We start from the raw sequence: 24,356 nt of genomic DNA, 5'->3' as shown, positions 1-24,356 counted from the left end.
GTGATCCCTTATACCCAATTATAGGATCTCATTGAGTAAAACATCAATTTGCAGGGTGAAAAATTGAGGCTGACTAATGTGAGTATAGCATGTCATAGCTGACAAGTGGGGGTGTTGGTGACAATATATAACTGTGCAAAAACATTCCTGGGGCTGAAGAAATGGGGTTGTCTTCATCAGATCAGCTTGTACGTCACAATCTATGGTAGACGTGTGACAGGTCTGATGTACCAAAGCATGATGCAAATTTTAGTGATCTGCACAATAGGCACAGTGCCAATAGCATGGCACAATTGTTCAGCTAATGCTCTCTGTCATTTGCATTAACTAGCTGAAATGAAGCTGCAAAAGGGTATTTTCAGCAGTTAGGCTATGGATTGATCTACGTCGGACTATAAAATCAAGGAATGCAAGACTAACAAATCAGATAAGTAAACTTGCAATCGTCAAACAACATGTCATGACCAACTCCATCTTGAAAACTCTCGAGGATAAAAATTATCACTATTTTTAAAAAATATATCCATTTACAATGCTGTCACAGGAAACTTTTTGCTTGGGCAAAATAACTATGCACAGCCTGATAATTAACTACCTCCCCACTATGCTGTCATTAAGTCATCATGGTAGCACGGTGCTTAGCACTATTGCTTCACAGCACCAGGGTCCCAGGTTCGATTCCCTGTCTGTGCGGAATCTGCACGTTCTCCCCGTGTCTGCGTGGGTTTCCTCCCACAATTCCTGAAAGGTGTGCTGTCAAGCAAATAGGACATTCTGAATTCTCCCTCTGTGTACCCGAACAGGCGCTGGAGTGTGGTGACTAGGGGATTTTCACAGTAACCTCATTGCAGTGTTAATGTAAGCCTACTTGTGACAGTAAAGATTATCCTCAGGACTGCTATTTCTGCCTTTCTACTGTTTTTCTGAACCTTGTGGCACAGTGCCATTTTGCAACTTTTCAGTTCCTCACTTTCTCTGCTCGACTTAAAGGTATGTGTCCATTAAATATCCATGGAGAGGTCTACATGCCTCTGCAGCCACCTGCATTGTTAGACCGCAGTCCTGAGGATGTGAAAATCGCGCTGTGCTGCATTTAAACATTGTCAACAGAGTTGTATGAAAAATTAATGAATGAAAATCGCTTATTGTCACAAGTAGGCTTCAATGAAGTTACTCTGAAAAGCTCCTAGTCGCCACATTCCGGCGTCTGTTCGGGGAGGCTGTTACGGGAATTGAACCGTGCTGCTGGCCTGCTTGGTCTGCTTTAAAAGCCAGCGATTTAACCCAGTGTGCTAAACCAGCCCCTTAGTATCAAAGCATGGCCCTGGTATTAAATTAGTGGGGAGGTAGTTAATTATCAGGATGTGCATAGTTACTTTGCCAAAGCAAAAGGTTTCCTGTGACCGCATTGTAAATGGATATTTTTTTAATTGTGATCATTCTTTAAACAACAAATGGGTCTGACTTCAATACACCTAAAAACATATTGTAACCAGTCTCTCAAATGTGTGCAAAAGTGTGGTTGAGGGTCTGAAGGAGCAAGAGGAAGTAGACTCTATGGGCAGCACGGTAGCACAAGTGGATAGAACTGTAGCTTCACAGTGCCAGGGTCCCAGGTTTGATTCCCCGCTGGGTCACTGTCTGTGTGGAGTCTGCACGTTCCTCCCGTGTCTGCGTGGGTTTTCTCCGGGTGCTCCAGTTTCCTCCCACAGTCCAAAGACATGCAGGTTAGGTTGATTGGCCATGATAAATTGCCCTTAGTGACCAAAAAAAGTTAGGAGGGGTTATTGGGTTACAGGGATAGGGAGGCAATGCGGTCTTAAGTGGGTCGATGCAGACTCGATGGGTCGAATGGCCTTCGGGATCCCCGAACGGGTGCCGGACTGTGCCGACTAGGGGCTTTTCACAGTAACTTAATTGAAGCCTGTTGTGACAATCAGCAATTATTTCTATTTTCTGCACTGTATGTTCTATGTTCTACGAGCGGGAATTCTACTCTCTGGTGAAACCACCATTCATTTCTGGGCCTGGATGAGCCTTGTACCATATTTACTAGGTTATGAGTCTGACATGCTGGCTGGGATCAGTTGAGAGACCTGATGCCAATCTGTGCGTGGGGCAGAGCTGTTGATTGACTCCCCATAGCCACCTCTTGCATTGGAGCTGCTGATAGAGAGCCTAGCTCTGAATTGCCTGGTCTCATTTGTATGACTGCGAGAGCCCAGGAAAGAAGCCACAGCCTAGGAAATGCTACCTTTTGAACTTCATTTGTGTATGTCTCTGTGATCACAATTAAGTCATTTTTAAAAACAGACCAGGCACTCGGCTCCCAAAACCAAACTTGAGTTACGTCGGACTCTCCAGCTTTGTGGCCAGTGAATAGAACATGCTATTGGCTGCAGTACTGAGGTTGTTGGTCTGCCATTAGCCTGGTGCAATGTATTAACTTGCATTGAGATTTCTTAGAAAATTTAGTTTAACAACTGGAAGATTGGATAACTTGTTGCATGATTTATAGCATAAGTTGGACATTGCACCATTTCCTGGAAAGTCTGGCATTGAGTATACCTTGTTTTCTGAGAATTGTTGCTATCCATCTGATTTGCACATGGCTAAATCGCTGACTTTGAAAGCAGACCAAGGCAGGCCAGCAGCACGGTTCAATTCCCGTACCAGCCTCCCCGAACAGGCGCCGGAATGTGGCGACTAGGGGCTTTTCAGTATTGTCTTTGGACTGTGGGAGGAAACTGGAGCACCCGGAGGAAACCCACGCAGACACTAGGAAAACGTTCAGACTCCACACAGACAGTGACCCAGCGGGGAATCAAACCTGGGACCCTGGCGCTGTGAAGCCTACTTGTGACAATAAGCAATTTACATTTCATTTATAAAAAGGAATAATTAGTAAGGAAGCTTTATCCAGTACCTGAAGTGCTATTGACACCAAAGATTGCATCCACTTTAATTCTCCCTGTTAACTTTAATTGGCTGCATGGAACTCTTTTATTTGGAAAATACATTTTAAAACATGCTATACTTGAATAGAAAATTGTGCTGCAGGACTACCTAAATAATTATCTTTGTTTTTGGTAGTTAAAGAAAATATATTTGGTTTGTGCTGTATAATAGGTTTAAATATGTTTACACTTTTATTTGAAGACTGTGAACCAGAAGAAGTGACTGACTGGTCTATGAATGAAAACTGTTCATTTTGCTGCATAAGAAGAGAAAAGGTCAAGGTAAGTCCAAAAACTATATAACTGACTTCTTGAAATGTAGCTTTTAGCCATCTCCTTTATCCATCTTATTTTAATCAGACTTTCACATGTATCTTGAACATATTTTTTAAAGTTAAAATGATGTTAAACAGAATACCGTCAGATTTTCATCTTTTAATTCAGTGGATTGAGGAACCTAAGAATGCAAGATTTAAGAGCAGGGGTAGGCCATTCAGCCCATCGAGCCTTCTCTGCCATTCAATAAGATCATGGCTGATCTGATTGTGGCCTCATCTTCTTTCCGATCTGTTACCACAACCCTTCACTCTCTTGTTGATCAGAAATGTAACTCTACCTTAAATATATTCAATGAGTCGGCCTCCACTGTTCTCTGGGGAGGAATTGCAACTAACAACCCTCAGAACAATTCTCTCCCCTCAGTGCTAAATGAGAAATGCTTAATTTAGAAACTGTCTCCTAGTTCTAGACATCCCCTACAGGGAAACAACCTCTCACTATCCACCCTGTCAAGTCCTCTCAATATCTTATCTTTCAATGTAACAACCTTCTATTTTTCTAAATTCCTGTGAGTATGGGCCCAACCTGCTCAATCGTTCCTCAGATAACCCCTTCTTCCCATGAATCGGTCAAGTGAACCTGCCTTGAACTGTTTCCAACACAAATATATCCTTTCTTCAGTAAGGAGATCAAAACTCTACACAGTATTCCAGATGTAGCCCCACTCGGGCCCTGTACAACTGTAGATACATTTGCCCACTTTTATGCTCGACTTACCCTCTCAATAAACACAACGTTCCATTTGCCTTCCTCATCATTTGCTGAACTTTCCTGAGAATTGTTTTTTCAGAAGGTCGTTAGTCTACAATTCCTCCCCAGAGAACAGTGGAGGCTGAGTCATTGAAAGTATTCATGTGCCAGGACACATTTGGACTGCACGGTGGTATAATGGTTAGCACTGCTGCCTCACAGCTCCAAGGACCTGGGGTCAACTCCGGCCTCGGGTGACTGTCTGTGTGGAGTTTTGCACTTACCCCCCCGTGTCTACGTGGGTTTCCTCCAGGTCCTCCGGTTTCCTCCCACAGTCTCAAAGGTGTGCATGTTAGGTGGATTGGCCATGTTAAATGGCCCCTTAATGTCCAAAAGGTTAGGTGGGGATACGGAGTTACAGGGATGTGGTAGAGGCGGGGGCTTAAGTCGGGTGCTCTTTCTAAGGGCCGGTGCAGATTTGATGGGCTGAATAGCCTCCTGCACTCTAAATTCAAGGATGATTCTGTGACATCTAAATCCCTCTACTATGTGAATACGGCAGTTCCTCTCTATTTAAATAATATAATGCTTTTTTGTTCTTACTGCCAACATGGACTAGTTCACATTTTCCCACACTATATACTCCATCTGCCAAATTTGTACCCACTCATTTAACCTACTTAAATTCCTCTGTCCTCTTGATAACTTAATTTCCTACTGATCTTTAAGCCATCAGCAAATTTTGCTCCCATACTTTGGGTCCCTTCATCTAAGTCATTGATATAGATTGTAAATAATTAAGGCCCCATCACTGATCCCTGTTTGCACTCCATACATTGCATCTTACTAACGTAACTGTCCATTTATCACTAGACTCTGCCTCCAGTTAACCCAATCCCCTATCCATGCTAATATGTTACCCCTACACCGTGAGTTCTTATTTTGTGTAATAACCTCTAATGTGGCATCTTATTGAATGTCTTGGAAATCCAAGTGCAACACATTGCTTGTTACTTCCTCATAGAACTCTAATAAATTCATCGAACGCTATTTCCCTTCCACGCAATCAAGCAGAATCAACATGATTTTATTATGATTTCCTAAATGTCCTGCTATTACCTCCTTCATAGATTCTAGCATTTTCCCTATGACAAATGTTAGGCTAGCTGGCCTATAGTTTCCTGCTTTCTGTCTCACTCCTTTCTTGACTAGCATCTGACAGAAAGAAACAATTGGATATGACGGTAACAATACATGATGTTTGAAAGCAGGGTTTTCTGGAGATTGTAAGTGTGCCACATGTGTACGTAGAGTCTATTGTCCACACAGGCCAGGCAGAAACTTTAGTTGAATGGTACAGCTGGAGCTGATTGTAGAATCGTAGGCAAATGTCCTGCATTTGTGCATTTTGACATTTCCTGTTGCCTGCTCCATTTCCGTTGAAACTCCATTATTGAAGAACAGGTGAGATTTGTTTTGCACAATTCAAAACACTTGTTGGATTCAAAAGTTCATTCTACCATTGGGGATGAAACGCTTATCTATCTGAATTCAGGGAACTCGGCCTGGAGAAGCTACGTGGCGTTTTACATGCATTTCTCAAAACTAATGCAAATTTGTAGCTTATGGCCTACTTGCCAATGACTTCAAACTAAGCCACAAGCTTGCCTAATGCAATGCCGGAGGCGAGAATTTCAGCTCCACAAACGGTGACTTCCCTCACGGCGTGAGCAGGGTGGTCTTGCAGGGTTCTGTAGTAAGGATGGAAAGGGACGGCACGGTGGTGCAGTGGTTAGCACTGCTGCCTACGGCGCTGAGGACCCGGGTTCGAATCCCGGCCCGGGTCACTGTCTGTGTGAAGTTTGCACATTCTCCCCATGTCTGCGTGGGTTTCACCCCCACAACCCAAAAGGTGTGCAGTTACATGGATTGGCCACACTAAATTGCCCCCTAATTGGGAAAAAAATAATTGGGTACTCTAAATTTATTTTAAAAAAGAAAGGACGGATCCAAGTGATTCAGTGACTGGAGGCTACACTAATCGAATCCTTTGAAACCAAACTGCTCTAGTGTCTGTCATACGTTAAAAACTCCTATCTGAATTATAGTTTACATCCGATTAGTTTGTTTTAAACACTTTACAAAATCATAACTGCATTTTTAAAATGGCATTAAAATGTGATATGTTGAAATTCTGATTAAACCATGCTAAAAAAACATTTACATTAAAAGATTTTTAAAAAGTCAGAATAATCTTGTGCATTTGAACATTGAATAATCAAATTGCATTTGAACATTGAAAAGTAACAGTGTCCTGCAGCTTTCTTGATACTTACTTTATGATGCTGGTGCCCTTGACTATTTGAAATAAGAGGCACAAAATAACACTCTAAAATAAAATGTTCCGTCAAAATAATTTGCTAGTAAATTGATAAGAGAAGATGCGGGGGGGGTGCAGCCCAGCCCTTTTAGCCAGGAGGAAGGAGCTTCAGGCAAAGTTTGACTGGTTGTCCACAGGGAAAGTGGTGCATCAGTTGAGAAGGGCGAGGTGGGGAAATCTATGAACATGGGGAGAAGGCGGGGCATATACTGGCCGGCCAGCCCCGGAGGGAGGCGATGGTGGCGAGGAAGATGGTCCAGGTGCGCGATAAGATGGGGAAGTTAGTGGTGGCCCCGGAGCAGATCAATAAAGTTTTTGAGGAGTTCTATGAGAAGTTAAATAGGTCAGAGCCATCAGGAGAGGAGAGAGAGATGAGGGAGTTCCTGGACTGGTTTGAATATCCGAGGTTGGTGGAGGAGGACAGGGCAGGGCTAGAGGGGCCGGTGGGGAGTGGGACGTAAAAGAGGAAATTGGGAGGATGCAGTCAGGGAATGCAGTGAACCGGATGGATTCCCAGTGGAATATCATAAGAAGCTTAAGGACAAGTAGGTGCAGCTAATGGTGGGAATGTTTGAGGAGGCAGGTTTTGCCACAGACGTTTGGGCAGGCTTTGATTTTTCCCTGCCGTTAAAGAAGGAAATGGACCTGGTGAAGTGGGTCGTATGGGCCCATATCCCTATTGAATGTAGATGCCACGATATTGGCAAAGGTGCTGGTGGCAAGGTTGGAGGGGTGTCCCCCAAAGGTAATAAGAGAAGATCAGACGGGGTTCATGAAGGGAAGGCAGCTGTTTTCAAACCAGAGAAGGTTGTTCAAATGTGATCATGTCGCTGGCGGAGGGAAAGGAGAGTGGGGTTATTTGATGGCGGTCTTAGAAAGATTTTGGATTGGGCCGAGGTTCGCGGCGTGGATACGGCTACTGTATAGTGAGCCGATGGTGAGTGTTCACATTAATAATATGAATTTGGAGTTCTTTGCTCTCCACAGGGGTACTAGGCAGGGGTGTCCTATGTACCCCCCTGTTGTTTGCATTGGCTATAGAGCCTTTGGTCATTGCGCTAAGGAGCTCAAGGTGGTGGAAGGAGTTAGTGAGGGGGGTGGAGTATAGAGTATCCTTAAATGCTGACGATCTGCTACTGTACATCTCAGAGCCGAGCACGTCGGTGGGAAATATAACGGGGCTGCTCCAAAGAGTCACATCATTCTCTGGGTATAAATTGAACCTAGGCAAGAGCGAGTATTTTATGGTTTCCCAGCCCGGGGGTGGGGGGGGGGGGGGGGCTGCCATTTTGTATGTCGGCAACCCACTTTAGGTACTTGGGGTGCAGGTGGCATGGGATTGGAGTGGGCTCTGAAGGTATAATTTTACTAGTTTGGTGGGCAGAGTGAAGGCTGATTTGGCAAGGTGGGACAACCTCCCTCTGTCGTTGGCGGGCCGGGTGCAGGCAGTTAAAATGAATGTGTTACCGCAATTTTTGTTCTTATTTCAGTGCCTGCTGGCTTTTCTACTGAAATATTTTCTTCAAGGAGGTGGGCAAATTGGTCACCTCGTTTATTTGGTGGGGAGAAGGTGGCCAGGGTTAGAAGGGTGACCTTGCAGAGAGGGCAACAGGTGGGGGCGAGGACTCCCGAGCGTACTGTACTAATACTGGGCTGCAAATGTGGAGAAGGTGTAGGGCTGGGTCAGGGGGTAAGGGGAAAGAGACTCGATGGGTTAGGATGGAGGGAGGGCTCGTGTAGGGGGTTGGAGTTGAGGGTTCTGGCAATGGTGCCGCTCTCGATGGCTCCGGGGAGGTATTTGGGGTGTCCGGTGTTGGTGGCCACTTTGAAGATCTGGAGGCAGTTTAGATAGCACTTCAAGCTCGGGGCCAGGTCAGGGGGGATGCCGTTTAGGGAGAATCATGGGTTCGAGCTGGGGGGGGGGGATGAATGCGAGGTTTTGGTGATAAAGGAGGAGCGTGGGATTAAGGAAATGAAAGATCTGTTTCATGGGAGACGATTTGCGAGCTTGGACAAGCTGGGAGAGCAGTATAGGTTGGCGCAGGAGGAAGGATTTGGGTACCTGCAGGTTCGAGATTTTGCAAGAAACATTTCCCTGACCTTCCCGATAACGCCGGCCTCTTCTCTGTTGGAGGCGGTACTGTTGGCTGGGGGGGTTAGAGAAGCGGTGATTTATGGGAATTTCTGGAGGAGGATGGGGTGTCTTATTGGAGGGGGGGGGGCATGGTTTAAGCTGAAATGGGAGGAAGAACTGGGGGGTGGGGGGGGGGGCGATGGGGGAGGGTCTGTGGTGCGAGGTACTGTGAAAGGTGAAGGCCTCAACCTCGTGTGTGAGGTTGGGGCTGATACAATTAAAGATCCTGTATAGGGCACACCTCACAAAATCAAGGATGAATCGGCTTTTGAGGAGGTGGAAGATGTTTGTGAGCGGTGTGGGAGGGGCCCCGCAAACCATGTTCAAATGGTTTGCTCCTGCCCGAAGCTGGAAAGGAATTGGAAGGGAGGTACTTAGCACTATCTCGGGGGTGTTACATATGGATGTGGAACCTGGTCCCCTAGAAGCTATTTTCGCTTTAGCCTTCACCTCGTTGGTCTCTCATAGGCAGGTCCTGCTGGGGTGTAGGTCAGCTTCTCCGCCCTGTGCCTCGGCGTGGCGGGGGGGACCTTCAGGTGTTTTTGAGAAGGTGAAGTTTGAGCTGAGGGGGTGGCGAAGGAGGGATTCTACATTTCTTGCGGTTTGTTTATCATGCAGTTTCAGGAGTTGGTTGCTGTTGAATGCAAAGGTGGGGGGGGGGGGTTGTTTTTTTTTTCTCGTTTTTGATTTACTAGTTGATGTTTTAGGTTTTACATTGGGGTTTTGTTTTCTTTTTTTCTATGCCGAATGTGATGATAAATATGGTGAATAAAAATATTTTTTAAAAACAAAAAAAAACTTTCTAGTGGGCAATTGTGAATTCTTGTTACTGCTTTCTTTTTAATGCACAGGTTAGTGAGTGATGCCGTAAAACCGCCACAACAGCAAAAATGGGCCCACCGTAACTTTTGGGTTTACGCTCTGCATTGCTGTACGCTGCAGATGTTTCTGGTCGTCCTTATTGTGCAATGGTGGTGATCACTGAAAGCTTCATCATCATTGCCTCTGCAAATTTGGGTCTGTGTGTTTGAACTGCTAAACTTAATCATTGTCATTCTAACTCCGCTGGTTTCAACTCTTGCCTCCTGAGTTAGAGTTTTACAGTTCAAATTGCATTTCAGAACAAGCAAAAAATATATACGACGTTGCACTGCAGTACTGAAGGAGTGTTGCTTTATTGAGTGAGTCAACCGTCAGTCAAGACATTAAGTTGAAAACTCCATAGCCCTTTTTTTACATGGATGTCAAGAGATCCTGTGATATTTTCTGAGTAGCAAGCAGTTGATCTAACCGACATTCTTTTTGCAATCATCGCACAAATGCTATTTGTGGGTTCTTGCTTTGCAAAATGACTACTGCATTTGCCTATGTACAGTTGTTGCATTGCAATGTAATTTGTTATGTAGGAAGCACCATTAAGGCATATGGACTGCATCAGTTCAAGAGGATCCACCACCATCTTTTCTCTGCCAAGCTGGGCAATAAATACTGGCGATTACCATGTTCTAAGAAGTTTGTTTGTTTTTCTTTCACCCCATTTCCCTCTACTATCCATTCTGCTCCAATTTTTGATGAGATCTGAAGTAATATTGTTCTTGAATTTCATTTGTGCCATTTAAAAACATTTTTTTTAAAAATCAGTTGTGTTGAAGTGTGATTTTTCTGACTTCTGTCACAGCACTAGTTGATTGTATGAAGACACCTCAATGCAGACCTCTTTTCAAAACTGTGCTTGGCACATGCAGGTCCCCAATCTGGCACTGCATGTCAGCTTGCCATTTCTAAATTTAATTTGCGTAGTCTGTCATATTCTCTGATCTGGAAGTTGTTTTGCAACACAGCCAAAATAAACATTAACTCCATGGCCTGCTCAGGCATAGCAATTAATGTAGTTTTAAATTTAGAAATAAACTCAAACTCTGGGTCTATGTAATTGATGTACATCTATTTCATCTGTCTTTGGACTGGTTTATAGTCTCTTTGGAAATCATTTCAGGACTGGTCTAGTTTATGGCACGATTTGTTTTATTTTTATAAGTATGGTGGCCTAATATTTCACAAAATTCAATCGTGCATAAAGAGAAGTTCCATCAAAACGTCTGGCTTCATTTTCAGTCACTTATTTATTTGCCATTGGATGCCATAGGGGTGATGTTCCTCTTTATTTTTCCCTTGTTTTACTATGGACTTCTACCTGGTCTTTCTCACAGCACCAATCATTTCTTTATTGGTCATTAATACAGACGTAACACTTTATTGGCATTTTGTTGCTTCAAAACTGATTGACATGTATGAGATCCTTGACTGGTGAAAATAAAGTGTTGAAAGTAGTTGGCAATGGGTTCTTTTGATACAGGCACTAACGTGACCTTGACAGTTGTCAACTATTGGGACTCGTGTTTCAGCATTTCTGATGACTTGTATAAAAATTATATTATTAACTTGAATGCAGATTTGTTAAGATATTCTCAGAACAACTGAGATTAAGATTCGAAAAAGACATCTGAGCAGATTGTTTTAGACCGTTTGGAGATTCCAGTGAACATTCATACGGGGTACTAAGACAATAACTTTTCTATTCATCTGAGCTCAGCATCAGGTGTCTGGTGAGAACATAATGTTGGGAGACAGGATAGGTAGGCAGTTTGGTTGATGTTTCTGCTGCCATGACACTGGACAAAGAAAAAGTTGCACACCTTATCCTTCCTCCTCTTTTTAATACACAGCATACACAAAAAAACCAAATGGACAGTCAGTAGATTTTAAACAGAAGTATTTTTCTTTTGAGAGCTAATATTGAGCTTAAGAGTTTTCTTTTAATATAAAGATCCCTTGATTTGCCTTAAAGCTGACTTCAGTGGGCAGCATGGTAGCACAAGTGGATAGCACTGGCTTCACAGCGCCAGGGTCCCAGGATCAATTCCCTGCTGGGTCACTGTCCTGCGGAGTCTGCACGTTCTCCTTGTGTCTGCGTGGATTTCCTCCGGGTGCTCCAGTTTCCTCCCACAGTCCAAAGATGTGCAGGTTAGGTGGATTGACCATGATAAATTGCCCTTAGTGACCAAAAAGGTTAGGAGGGGTTATTGGGTTACGGGGATAGGGTGGGAGTGAGGGCTTAAGTGGGTTGATGCAGACTGGATGGGCCGAATGGCCTCCTTCTGCACTGTATGTTCTGTGTTTTACAGCAAGGTAAAATTTGAAGTGCTCTAGTACCCTTTTTTGATGTATTTTGTAGGATCATCACTTAATCCCTTCCAGTGTGGGTCTAAAATCGATTTCTTGGTGCTCTTTAGAATAAAAAGAGATGGGAGACAAATGTGAGAAACAAAATTAAGGTGTATGAAATAGATGATGGACTATTTTTACCGTTTATATTTGCCTAATATGAACGTCAAAGAAGTGGAATGATTTCTACAGTATGTTTTCTGGATCAGTGTGTGTTAGTCTAATAAGAAAAGCAATATTGGGTCTAGTTCTAGGAAGTGAACTGCCTTTTGTAAGGAATATGGGAAACATGTAGGAAACAATGACTGAAACTATTTAAAATGTGAACATGAAGAAATGGTCAAAGTATCTGACCGAAAAATCCAATTGCATTGAGAAAAGGGAACTATCCTTGACAAAGTGAAAATAAGAGTTAACAATGCAGTTGATAATCAATGGAAAATGTTCAAGTCGGATATGATTATGGTAGATGGATAGATCATATCATTAGCAAAGGTGGTTCAGTAACGACTGCAATGCTTTGCATGAGTAACAAAGTTTTAAAATTAATATGAGACAAATCTGAGTTAAATAAAAGAAAGTAGATAAAATGTAAATATAAATTTAAAAGGAGGTATGAACCAGAACTAGCAGGTTACAAAGAGCACAAAATCAAGAAATCATTTAAAAAATGTAGGACTAATTGGATGCGAGGATGAAGGAATATTAAATAAGTGTCAATTTTCAGTGATGTGTATGGTCATGGGAATGTAGGCTACAAATTGAGCATGGGATAGTTGTATAAGATGATTCTGGATAAAGAAGTGGAATTGAAAGATTGAAGAAACTCCAAAGTAGAAAAGGTATCAAATCATAATGGCATGCATTCTAGAACACACCAAGTCAGAGAGGAAATAGTGGAGAAGCTCTGATCACAATATTTCAAACATTATTGGACTTGTATTGTCCAAAGGACTGGAGATCTAAAGTTCTATTTCAAAAGGGTTATAAACCAGAAAACTACAGACCAATCCGTCTAGCATGGAAGACAAGTTTCTTGATGCCATAATATGTGATGACAATATTTAATTGAGGATTCATAATTATCAATTAACTTTATATTGGGAACTGGAAATCTTGGTTTTGTTTGTTCTCTTATCAGTAGCACTAGCTTTTAGTAATGTTATGGTCCCAATATTTCACTGAAATTGGACCTTTTCTGCCATTTGGTTTATTTCAAAATATTTCTGTACACAATTCATTACTGTTTCTAGGATCATATCTCGTCTATGAGTGCACCTACAACACTGACATCTACTGAGGAATCTCTATCTCAGGGGCAGTCCCACACTGAAAAGCTTGAATGCCAAGCAGACAAGTTTCTTAATGCTATCTTTCACAAAAAAGGTATAATGTTATATTTTGATGATCTATGTAATAAGGCTTGTTGAAGTTTCAGTTTTAAGTTGTAATTTTATTTTGAGTTGAATATTTTCAGTATTGATTGCTATGTACGTATATGTATAAAGGTGTTGTGCACTGGGTGACAGTGATGCATGTGCCATATGCTTAATTAACACTATGGTGCCCGAGGGATTATACACGCATGCCAGTTTTGAGTCTACGGTTTATACATTCTATACACAATTCTCTCTGCCAAGTTTTTAGAATTTTTATTAAAGACACACTGGCTCCATCTAGTGGCTGTGTGCAAAGCAGCATCACTTTCCGATATTATCCTTTTAATGGCTTTGTAGGCCGGGTTCTCTGGATTGATATAAACAGCAAGTTAGGCCAACATTTGCGTCAGTCTCCACACTGATCTTACTGACAGAAACTCTCAGTGCAGTTTCCAATGAATCTTATCAGCATTTGCCGGAACACACCAGCTCGGAAGAGGCTTGGTAGTTGCAGGCTCTGGGAAATGTGGGCAGCACTATGTAAGGGTCAGACGAGACCAAGACCAAAAGTGAAGCTTGGGAGTGGTAAGTGGAGCATGGTTTTCTCTCTCCAATTTCTTTTTATTAAAAATTACTTTAAAGGTTGTTTCCTGTGTCTAAACAGTATCGCTCTTTTTACAGTGAGAAGAAGGCCAACATATTGTTGGATAGTAACCTACAAGAAATTGAGCAGAGGTGGAGCTGGCTGCTCAATGGCAGAAAATGTCACCCACCTCCACCCTATAAGTTGGTCAGGGTTTCTGGAGGAAGTTCTCACTGACTGCCTGTAGAAGTTCTGTGACCCCCAGTGTCATAGGAAATTCATTAAAAATGATCAAGGCTGGCAAGGTAAGGCATTCACCAGCGCTTCCTTTCAAAAATCAGACCCCAGGTTGGGTGGGAGGGTGAACTGTGACGAGGATGAATTTGGATAAGTGTGAGGTTATTCACTTTGTAAGCAAAAACAGGTTACCTGAACGGTTGTAAATTGGGAGAGGGGAGTGTGCTGAAGATGCTGAAGGTAAGCATGCCGATGCAGCAGGTAGTAAAGAAGGGTAATGGTATGTTGGCCTTCATTGCGAGAGGTTTCAAGTACAGCAGCAGGAATGTGTTGCAATTATGCAGGGCCTTGGTGAGGCCACACCTAGAATATTGTGTGCAGTTTTGGTCTCCTTTTCTGAGGAAGGGTGCTTTTGCTCTTTTGGGGGGGGGGGGGGGGGGGGGGGGGCACAGCGAAGGTTTGCCAGACTGATTCCAGCGATTGCGGGACTGTCATATGAGGAGAGATTGACTAGGTTAGGATTGTTCTCGTTGGAGTTCAACAGAATGGGGGATCTCATAGAGACTTAGAATTTTAGGACTAGACAGGATAGATGCAGGGAAGATGTTCCCGAAGATGGGTGTGTCCAGAACCAGGGGCGAAATTCTCCTACCCGCCCCGCCACATTTCTGCACCGACCGGCCGGCGGGAGTCTCCGTAACACCGGCCGGTCAATGTGGTTTCCCATTGTGGGGCAGCCCCACGCTGTCGGGAAAGCCCCGGGCGCCGGCAAAACGGAGACTCTCGCCGGCGGAGAATGACGCCCATGGGGTCACAGTCTGAGGATTCAAGGTAAACCATTTTGGACAGAGATGAAGAGACATTTCTTCACCCAAAGAGCGGTGAGCCTGTGGAATTCATTACCACTGGAAGTTGATACTAAAACATTTAATATATTCAAGAGGTGGAGAGATATAGCACTTGGGGCGAATGGGATCAAAGGCTATGGGGAGAAAGCAGGATTAGGCTATTGAGTTGGATGATCAGCCATGATTGTGATAAATGGTGGGGCAGGCTTCAAGGGCCAAAAGGCCTCCTGCTCCTATCTTTTCTGTATCTATGGGCATCAATTTTAAAATGTTCTTTGAGCAGCATATGTTATTTTTAGTACAGCCAACATTGTTAGTATAATCCGCATTGGCAGATGATAGGCCTTTAAAATACAGCTTTGAAACAATATCTGTAGTCGTAGTTATGTCTGAAAACACCTGACCTTGGTTGTTGACATGCCCCTTTAATTTCTTGTTAGCTAAAACAATATTTATTTTGAAGTAAGACTCTGAGTCATTCAGGCAATAACAAACAGTAAAGAGTGAACCTGGCACAGGAATCATGTTAATTTACCTGCAGAACTCTTGAATAACCCAGCAACTGACTAGGTGAACACATAAACATTTTGACTGCTGTCTCACCAAGTCAGCGAACTGTACAGCTCATGTACATTCCTTTTAGCCTTTGCAGGACAATTTGGCACAGTGCATGGGAGAAGAAAAGCACTAGATGGAGGATTTGATACCCGACAACCATGACGTTCAATCAGGAAAGGGCTCTCCAATTCCTGAGTGCGTTGTCTTGGTTGTAAGCTATGGTCAGCAATGTCGGGCTGTAGTGAGGCGCGTTACATCATTGGGCTCACCCAGTGGTTGTGCTCTTTTACAGACAATGGACTCCGTTTCATACACTTTCAGAAATGGAGACTGCAATCCCGAAGGGTGAAACCAAGTCATTCTAACCTCTCATTTTTATTGCCACAGGACAGAAAATCCAAAACACCCAGTACTGGAGAGAGAAGACCACAAGAAAATGAAGCAGGAAGAGGGGTGTGGGATGCTCTAGGAAGCTTTTTAAAAAAAAAAATTAAAAAATCTCACAGCATTGCATAGGTTCTGCTGAGTTGGGACAGAGGGAGCATGTCCTCATTCCTCTTGCAGAACTGCTATTTCCTCACCAACCTTGGCCCCAATAGCTCAACAGTGACACCCCCAGCTTTACTGCCACAGACAGCTGTGCAGACACGGGTATTCTGAGCAATCTGTAAGGCAAAGCCTAGTAAGCTGCCTGGCTGACTCTTCACAATTTGAGAGATCAGGGAGTGTCAGATGTGGAGGCTTCTAAATGCTTCTCCAATGCGGAGGAGCAGACAGTAGACAAGGTGTGAAGAGTCTGAGAATCAGACTTTTAACAGATTTGTGCCACTAAAATACATACTTTGAGCATCATAGCTTTGTGCACAGTTTGGGCTTGACTGCCAATCATTTACAGTGGTTCACGCTGGCTGCCAAGATAATCCTGTGATTTACAGCAACATCATAGATTTCCCATTGGAATCTGACTGTATTCATTGAACTGGGGAATAGCTTGGTAAATGGTGCTTTCTGGTCCTTATTTAAGCAGTCACTTGACTTCTGGGATATGGATGTAACCATGGTGCCAACCAGCCAGCTGATGCCTTTGGCTGTTAATCTAATGCTAGTGGAATGGCAGAATTGCCTGCAACATTTCTCACTCTCATGTAACTATATTTTTTGGATGAAGTGTGTTCAGTTTGGGTACTTTTTCATAGTTTGATGAGTAACTACCATATCACTGTTACCGATGCTGGCCTTTTGTCACAGTCACATCTCTGAAGGTTCACATTGAAATAATGTTCCATGGAGAATGTTTGTTTATATATTGTTCTGAATGCTAGAAGTTTGAAAGTTCTCTTGTTTCTGTTGCTGTTCAGCAATGTAGAAGGTTTGGACTTAATTCACTCCTTTGAGGTTAGAGTCATGTTTGTTGAATAAAAGTTAAATTATTTCTGGTGTTGCCTGGTCTTGAGTCTTTATAACTGCTTTCTGAGTTGCTGATGCCATTGGTGAGGGATTCAGAAGGTGGGGCAATCAGTTGCTGAGCAACTATCCTGAGATGCCATCTGATTTTCTTGTTCACTTGGCTCTGGAGCATGGGTGTTGAGATCCTCCTGATTTAATGAACTCTTCACCAGGTACTTCCTGCCATCAAAACAAGACTGTACAGTACACAGCAGCAAAGCACAACAATCCTTGCTACTCTTTGTGGCACATACCATAGGGCAACCTCTGGACCGCGGTTGCTCATAGAATCCCTAAAGTGCAGATGGAGGCTGTTCAGCCCATCGAGTCTGATCGACCATCCGAAAGAGCACCCTACCTAGGCACAATCCCCTACCCTATCTCCGTAACCCCACCTAACGTTTGGACGCTTGGGGCAATTTAACATGGCCAATCCACCTAACCTGCACATCTTTGGATTGTGGGAGGGATCCCATGCAGCGACTGGGAAAATGTGCAAACTCTGCACAGTCGCCTGAAGTCAGAATCTAATCCGGGTCCCTGGTGTTGTGAGGCAGCAGTGCTAATCACCATGCAGCCCTGTGTACTCCACCACCTGCCTGTTTGCTGTATGTGCACGATTGCAATAATCCTGTACTGTGCAGAATAGTGTCATCAACCATGGCGACAGCTGGTAGGTGTTATTGCTCAGGATCCATCTAATTACTTTTGAATGATCAGTGACAGTGGAATGGCGACAGATAAAGGCATCATGACAGCTTCCTGGATGCAGTCTGCATTGATATAGAGAATCCTATATGGGCATCACAGGCTAATTTAACAAGTAGAATTTCATCCTATTAATGAATGTTGCTGGTTCCCTCCTGAAGTTCTGATTGTCCTGTAGGTTCAATTGATAGTCTTACATCGCAGGGAAACCACCCAGCTTGTAAACATTGCTGTGCCGTGGATATGCCATACTGGATGAAGTCAGCTGCCTGCCGCCTGTTGAATGCAGGCTCTTGCAGCTTCCTGGCTGATGTTGTAAAGTAGGTGATTGGGGCTAAAAATGGAGAACCACAGTGACCTGCATCTCCACCGATGATACATCATGGGAAGACGTCTATGGCTTCCAGTCTTCCCGCAGAATTTCACACATGGCCATATACACTGCACTTCAAAGTGTTCCTGGTATAACCTTCAAGCCCATCACACACTCGGGAGATTGAAGGCACTTTCAATTATTTCCGATCATGATGCCTCCGTCACCGTCTCCTCATTCTGTTTATCCTTTATTTTTAAAAGCTGAACTGAGGCATGTTGTTTAGGCATTCCACTGCAGCTACTTTATCTAATTTAACACTGGGAGAGGTGAGAAATCTTGAGCTGGGAGAATCCGTGGTCTCCGGGCAAAAGAAAAATAAGATGTGGCGGGGGGAGACTGCTGCTGTGCTAGGGGTTAAGTTATTTTAGAACTTGTGCATAAGAGACATATATATATATAAGCATCAGATGTCTTCTGATCCTTCACCCATATTTCTCTGCAGCTGACAGAAAATCAGCCACAATTTAGGAAATACCCACAAGTTGCTCTTTTGCATGAAAGCAAAGCTATATCAATGATCGTTAGAGAGCTGATAGATCGAGGCAACTGGTACAGCCTAAAGCCAGCACAAACTAGTTGCGCTGAAATTCCCTCTGTCTTTGGGGCTAGAATTGCTATTCTACTGTACTTCTGCCATTGTTTCGGTGTTTCTAGGAAATTATATCATAGGGTTTACTTAATGCTCTGAAGAAAAGTCATATGGACTCGATGTTAATTCTTTCTCCACAACATTTTCTGTTTTTACTTGATGCATATGTAAATAGAAGGAAATGTAAATTGGTCTTGTATGCCGTTATAATTGAAAATGAGCATTTATTTTATATAATACATTTCCATTAACATATAAAATTAATTATTTTAGACCTTCCTCAGAACTGTGATCGCAACATTCCTCTAGTTGCTCAGGAAATAATGAAAAGAATGATTCGTCAGTTTGCAATTGAATATATATCCAGAAGTAATCATGTTCACGAAACTCGGACTGGATCGACCGATGAATCTGTTTCAGTCCCAAATGATCCTCCTGCCAAGCAAACCCAGAACTTTCACCAGGAGCAGGAGGGACCCCTAGACCTCACTGTGAATAAAAATCAGCAGAAAGATTTTCAACAAGGTAATCAATATTCTTTCCTATTTGAGTGGTTCAGATTTCAGTATGTGTGTGCATATGATAACCATCCCTAATGTAAAACAATTTATCAAGGAATAGAAGTAACAGGTTACCATGGTATTCATTTTATCTCTGGAACCTGACTTCATTGCCAGCTCAGAAATAATGGAATGAAAGTCAGTGACAAACCTAATTCTGGATAAGCGAAAGCAAACAGTTTAGACAATAAGTTGACAGTCTCAGTTTAAATACATAGTTACTAAAAGTGGAGAAGAATAGCATAGGGTCAGTATTGTGTGTATTGGTGGCAAGGCCAACATTTGTTGCTCATCCCTAATAGCCCTTGAGAAGGTGATGGTGAGCTGCTTTCATGAACAGCTGCCAACCATCTATTGCAGGTATAACAATCCATAACAAATCAGACCATTAAAATAAACAAAACAAATTAGTTTATTTAAATACTATTTCCCCCCCCCCCCCCCCCCCGTGTTGAGGGATCCTCTCGCGTATCCCAGTTATTTCAGATGGATGATAATGGGACTCTTAATTCCAGAGGCATTGTTTTGAATGCAACATGAAATAATACATTTCTTAAATATTTTATTCAAAAGGCTTCTATTATTTTTTTAATAAGAAATTGCAACTCATTCACCACAATCATAAGTTCATTGGAAGATAGGGGTCTCATTTATTGAAATCGCCTCCTATAACTTCATGTACAGAATCGTCAGAATATTTTACAGAGGGGACAGTTGATAAATGATAGAGTGGATACCAGATTTGGTCAAGAACTGCGCAGATCCAAAAATTGGTAACTTGAATGTTATTGTTAGCCTTTGTCAAGCCAACTTGTTTGTCTTAAGGCAGCAGCCAATAATACTTCAGGGAATGCACCCCCTGGTGTTGTGGCACAAATAAACATCCTGCCTTGCCAGCACCATAAAAATTAACCTGTCCTGGCATTTCCTTTATTATCCCAACTTATTATCCCAGCTACATGTGCAAGTTGAAAAACAGGATCATATTCTTGTAATACCGGCGCCGGAATGTGGCGACTAGGGGCTTTTCACAGTAACTTCATTGAAGCCTACTTGTGACAATAAGTTATTATTAAGCAACTTGATTTATTTAAAATTCTATGAATCTTGGAGCATGATGAACAGGAGGAGGACATTCATTGTGTCGTGCCCAAGCTGGCATTTTTAAGAGACTTTGTAAAGACTGGTATCCAAGATAAAAGGGGAATACTAAATCTTCTGTAGGCATGTCTCTGTAAAAGGGTAGTTAAAAATAGTAGGGTCAATTCGGGACCAAAACAGGAATTTGCATATGAAGGCAGGGGGGAGTGGCTGAAGTGTTAAATGAATACTTTGCATCCATCTTCACCAAGATAGTAATTGCTACCAGGCCATGGATTAGATGATGAAACTCTGTCCCCAGAAGAGTTCAAAATTGATGAGGAGGAAGTGTTGAATAGACTGTACTTATAAAAGCTGATGAAGCACCAGGACTGGATGAGATGTGTCAAAGGAAGTTGAAGGAAGTGAGAATTAAAACTGCAGAGACTCTGGAAATAATCTTCCGGTCTTTAGACTTGGGAGGTGCCAGAAGGAGCGTCGCAAATGTTATGCCCTTGTTCAAAAGGTTTGTACGGATAACCGCAGCAATTACTGACAAGTCAGTTTAACATCAGTGGTGGGCAAGCTTCCAGAAACCATTTATTCGGGGTAAAATTAATTGTCACATGGAAAAATGTGGGTTGATTAGAAAAAGCCAGCATGGCTTTCTAAAGGGGAAATCAAGTTTAACAAACTTGCTGGAGCTTTTTTAAAGAAGTAACAGAAAAGGTTGATGATGGTAATGCTGTTGATGTGGTGTACGTGGACTTTAAGAAGCATTTGATACAGTGCCACACAACAGACTTGTGAGAAAGTTATAGCTCATGGAATAAAAGGGACAGTAGCAATGTGGATACAAAATTGGCTGAATAATAGGAAGCAGAGAGTAATGATCAATGGATATTTTTCTAGCTGGAAGATGGTTTATAGTGGTGTTTCCCAGGAGTCTGTTTTGGGACCCTTGGTTTTTGGGGAGAAACTGTTCCCATTCCTATAAGGATAAAGAATGATTCTTTTGATCAGCAAAAGAAGCAACTGTGATGAGAAAAAAACCTTTTCACACAATGGGTGGTTCAGGTATGGCATATGCACTGTCTGGAAGTGTAGGGGAGGCAGGTTCAATTGAGGCATTCAAGAGGATATTAGATGATTTAAATAGAAACAATATGCAGGCGTATGGGGAAAAAGCAGGGGAATGGCACTAAGTCACGATTCTCATTTGGAGAGCTGGTGCAGACACGAAGGGCCGAATGACCTCCTGCACCACAACAATTCAGTGATGATAGTCAATGTAGTGAAGTATCTTCTAATTTGTGACTTTATTTTAACCTAGTATTTGTTTGTGTTCTGGTAAGCTTTTGTTCAAAACTGTAGGAATGATATACTTTGCAGCAGGCTCAACTGGCTAGATTTCTCTGTTGTTCTACCACCTGTATATGCTTTTGACATTGCTGTCTGGCTTAATAGGGCAACTTGTGTAGAATGCTGCCAGTTCAAATTGGATTCCTGCTCAATCCCACAAACATGACCCTCATCACTGCTGCTACTGACCACTTCTTGTCTGTCTGTTCTGCTTCCAGAGAGTAAACATTAAAAAAACATAAATATGTGCACATTCTGATTGAAGTGAAGTGGCCTTTATTTTTGCTAAGTTTTAGTCGTGGAAATAATGGAGCAGATAGACAAAAATGATAAGGAGATGAAACTGCACTGGGAAGAATGCAAGTGATGGTATGGAAATGTCTTCACTTGTAGTGTAAATCATCAGTGTTTTATTTCCACACCCTCCACTATTGAAAACTGATCCCAAAATGTGACTAGGTTTATTTTGTTCTTTGATACCTCTTGCATCAAAGGCAATATTTATCCAAATAGAGAACTATCTCAGCATAGTAAGCCCTGGTGTGTGGATAGAGTTATGGCCCTCTCTGAAGACCTTGAAGTTTTTAAAAGTGATCTGAAATTATAGTCTTGTTTACTGTAGGGAAGGTTCATAAACTCATGTTACTTTAGGTACTTTTAAAACTAGGTTTTCTAGCGCAGTAAAGGTCTGCTTTGATGGTCACCTATTTTTACCTAATGGCCCAGTGCCTATTTTGTGCCCTGATAAATAAGTTGTGCCAGCTTTCTAAATTTAATTTGCTGCATCTTGCTTATCGATGAATGATGCACTGAATGCGTGCAATAGCCAGACTTGTTTCATTAAAATCCCTTGCAGATGCCCTGTTGCGTATGCCAGAAGTTGGAAGTGTGATTACAGACCTGTGGCTGGTAATTTATATGCAGGCTGCAACACAAGCAATCTAGGAATGCAACTGGAACCATTGCAATTAATTTTTATTTGGATACAAATTCGCAGATTTATATTATTGAAGAATCAGCCAATTTTAGACCTAACATTGAGGACGCGGGCAATGGTTTTGATTACATTCTAGTCCGAAATATGGAGCATTAAATGTCTCAAACTTCAGTGTATTAATACAATTATATTGAAGGTTGTGTAGCTCCTGATCCCTATGAAAATGAGCTTGAACATGTGTGTCTCTTGAATCAAATAGCCATGTATATAATATGTTGTTCAATAGGTAGCTTGAAAAGCTACTTTGTCAACTATATGGGTGACGACATGTTTTCATTTTTTTTACCCTATCTGCCTCAACATAGGATTTAGCAACTGAAAAAGTAGAGTGGAGTGCAATAGAGTACATATAGCTTTGTAGATCTCGCACCATGCACTGAGCATCCTTTCCACAACATAATTTGTCACATGATTTGAGTCACTAATTCGTACGATCAAGGTAATTTCTGAAGCTGAGATCACATGGAAGAAAGGAAAAATTAAGTTGAGGGATCTTGTTGAGTGCTTGGTTGGGTGGTATTTAGTTTGAAAGGCACAGGGAACACTCAAATCCATTGCTTCTAGGATCAGCCTAGATTTGTGGCTATGGATCTTGCTATTATAAGGGTAGTGGTGCTGTAAAAAGGAGCCTCTTATCCTAATTGTGGAAGATGTCTTCCTAATTTCAGGTGCACCCAGTGAATTATTTTCTCTACCATGACATCTGTCTCATCTTTGGGTGTCAGATTGTACCAGAATTGAGAGATTTATTCATTGCTTGAAGTGAAAAGTGATGAACTTGCCAGTGTTGCCAGTAAATTGAGTGTGCGGAGGATTAGACACAGCGTTGGTGTTCAAACCATTTTTGACTCTGATAGACTTTAAAACCTTTGCCCAGAAGTGGCTGCATATGTAAGTAACTATTGTTCATCTGACGGAGTTTATTTTTATTGAGTTGCGTGGCAATTTGTGTAGTGAAGAAATTTGAGCTGGCCCTCTCGTATATTTTATGAAAATCAGTTGATGCTCTCTCCATTGCATCCCTGGCAGTGGATAGCCTCTGATTTATCTAGGCTTTTATATATTGACATGGTGGAAAGCAGAAGAAATGTGTTTGCAAGAAGAACCGGTTGTAATAGAGTTAGGTGTTGGTTTTCTCGGAGCAACAGTTAAGGTTCCAGTGGTGTTGGTACTTCTGGGGCAGCATTAGAAATCTTGTTGGGGTTAAGGAATTATCAGTGACCTGCTGGGGGAAAGAAACACTTGAATCTTCATGGTTGCAGTTTATTTTGATCACTTTGAGGTAGATGATAAATCAGGATCTTGCAGAATGGCAGAGCAGGGAAATAGTGACTGTTACACACTGCTTTGCAAGGTGGCAACACTGCTGTGCACAGGTAGAATTGATTTGGGAATATATTCATCTTTATATTCCACGAACTCAAACATGATGCCATCATTAAATGAATCTACCCCTCCCCTTTCAGCATTCCAAAGGGACAGTTCCCGCAACACCCAATCTACTCCTTGATTGCTCCCAGCACCCACATCCCTTTCTTACAGCACCTTTTCTGTGCAAGCATTGTTGATGTAAGATTTGCCCTTGTACCTCCTTGCCCCAACAATCCGACGTCCTAGAGAACAGAGACTTACTTGTACTGTCAGTTTACTATACTGTACTTGCTGCTGACGATGTGGGCTTCTCTACATTGGAGAGATCAAATACAGACTGGGTGATAATTTTGCAGAATACTTCCATTCAGTCCGCAAGCATGACCTGATCTCCCAGTTGTCTGTCATTTTAATTCCCCACCTCGCTATCATTCTGATCTTTCTGTCCTTAACCTGCTACGGTGTTCCAATGAAGCTTAGAACAGCACCTCATCCAACTTGGCACTTTAAAGTCTTTGGTCTCAACATTCAGTTCAA

The 24,356-nt window shown here is 42.4% G+C and overlaps 1 protein-coding gene across 6 annotated transcripts in view; it reads left to right on the top strand.

The window, feature by feature from the left end:
* lcorl (ligand dependent nuclear receptor corepressor-like) overlaps positions 1–24,356 on the top strand; it is a 199,342-nt gene that overhangs the window by 69,214 nt on the left and 105,772 nt on the right. For 5 of the 6 annotated variants that reach the window (XM_072496462.1, XM_072496463.1, XM_072496464.1 and 2 more), the window contains 3 exons: positions 3,160–3,239; positions 12,979–13,111; positions 18,723–18,974. In XM_072496462.1, coding sequence (XP_072352563.1) covers positions 3,160–3,239; positions 12,979–13,111; positions 18,723–18,974 — 465 coding nt within the window. The remainder of the gene's footprint in view (positions 1–3,159; positions 3,240–12,978; positions 13,112–18,722; positions 18,975–24,356) is intronic. The other variant, XM_072496465.1, reaches the window with a different exon arrangement.

This window comes from Scyliorhinus torazame, chromosome 3, assembly GCF_047496885.1.
Source record: "Scyliorhinus torazame isolate Kashiwa2021f chromosome 3, sScyTor2.1, whole genome shotgun sequence".
Lineage (NCBI taxonomy): Eukaryota > Metazoa > Chordata > Chondrichthyes > Carcharhiniformes > Scyliorhinidae > Scyliorhinus > Scyliorhinus torazame.
The sequence above is the reverse complement of the archived record's forward strand: the minus strand, read 5'-3'. Positions and strand labels throughout refer to the sequence as shown.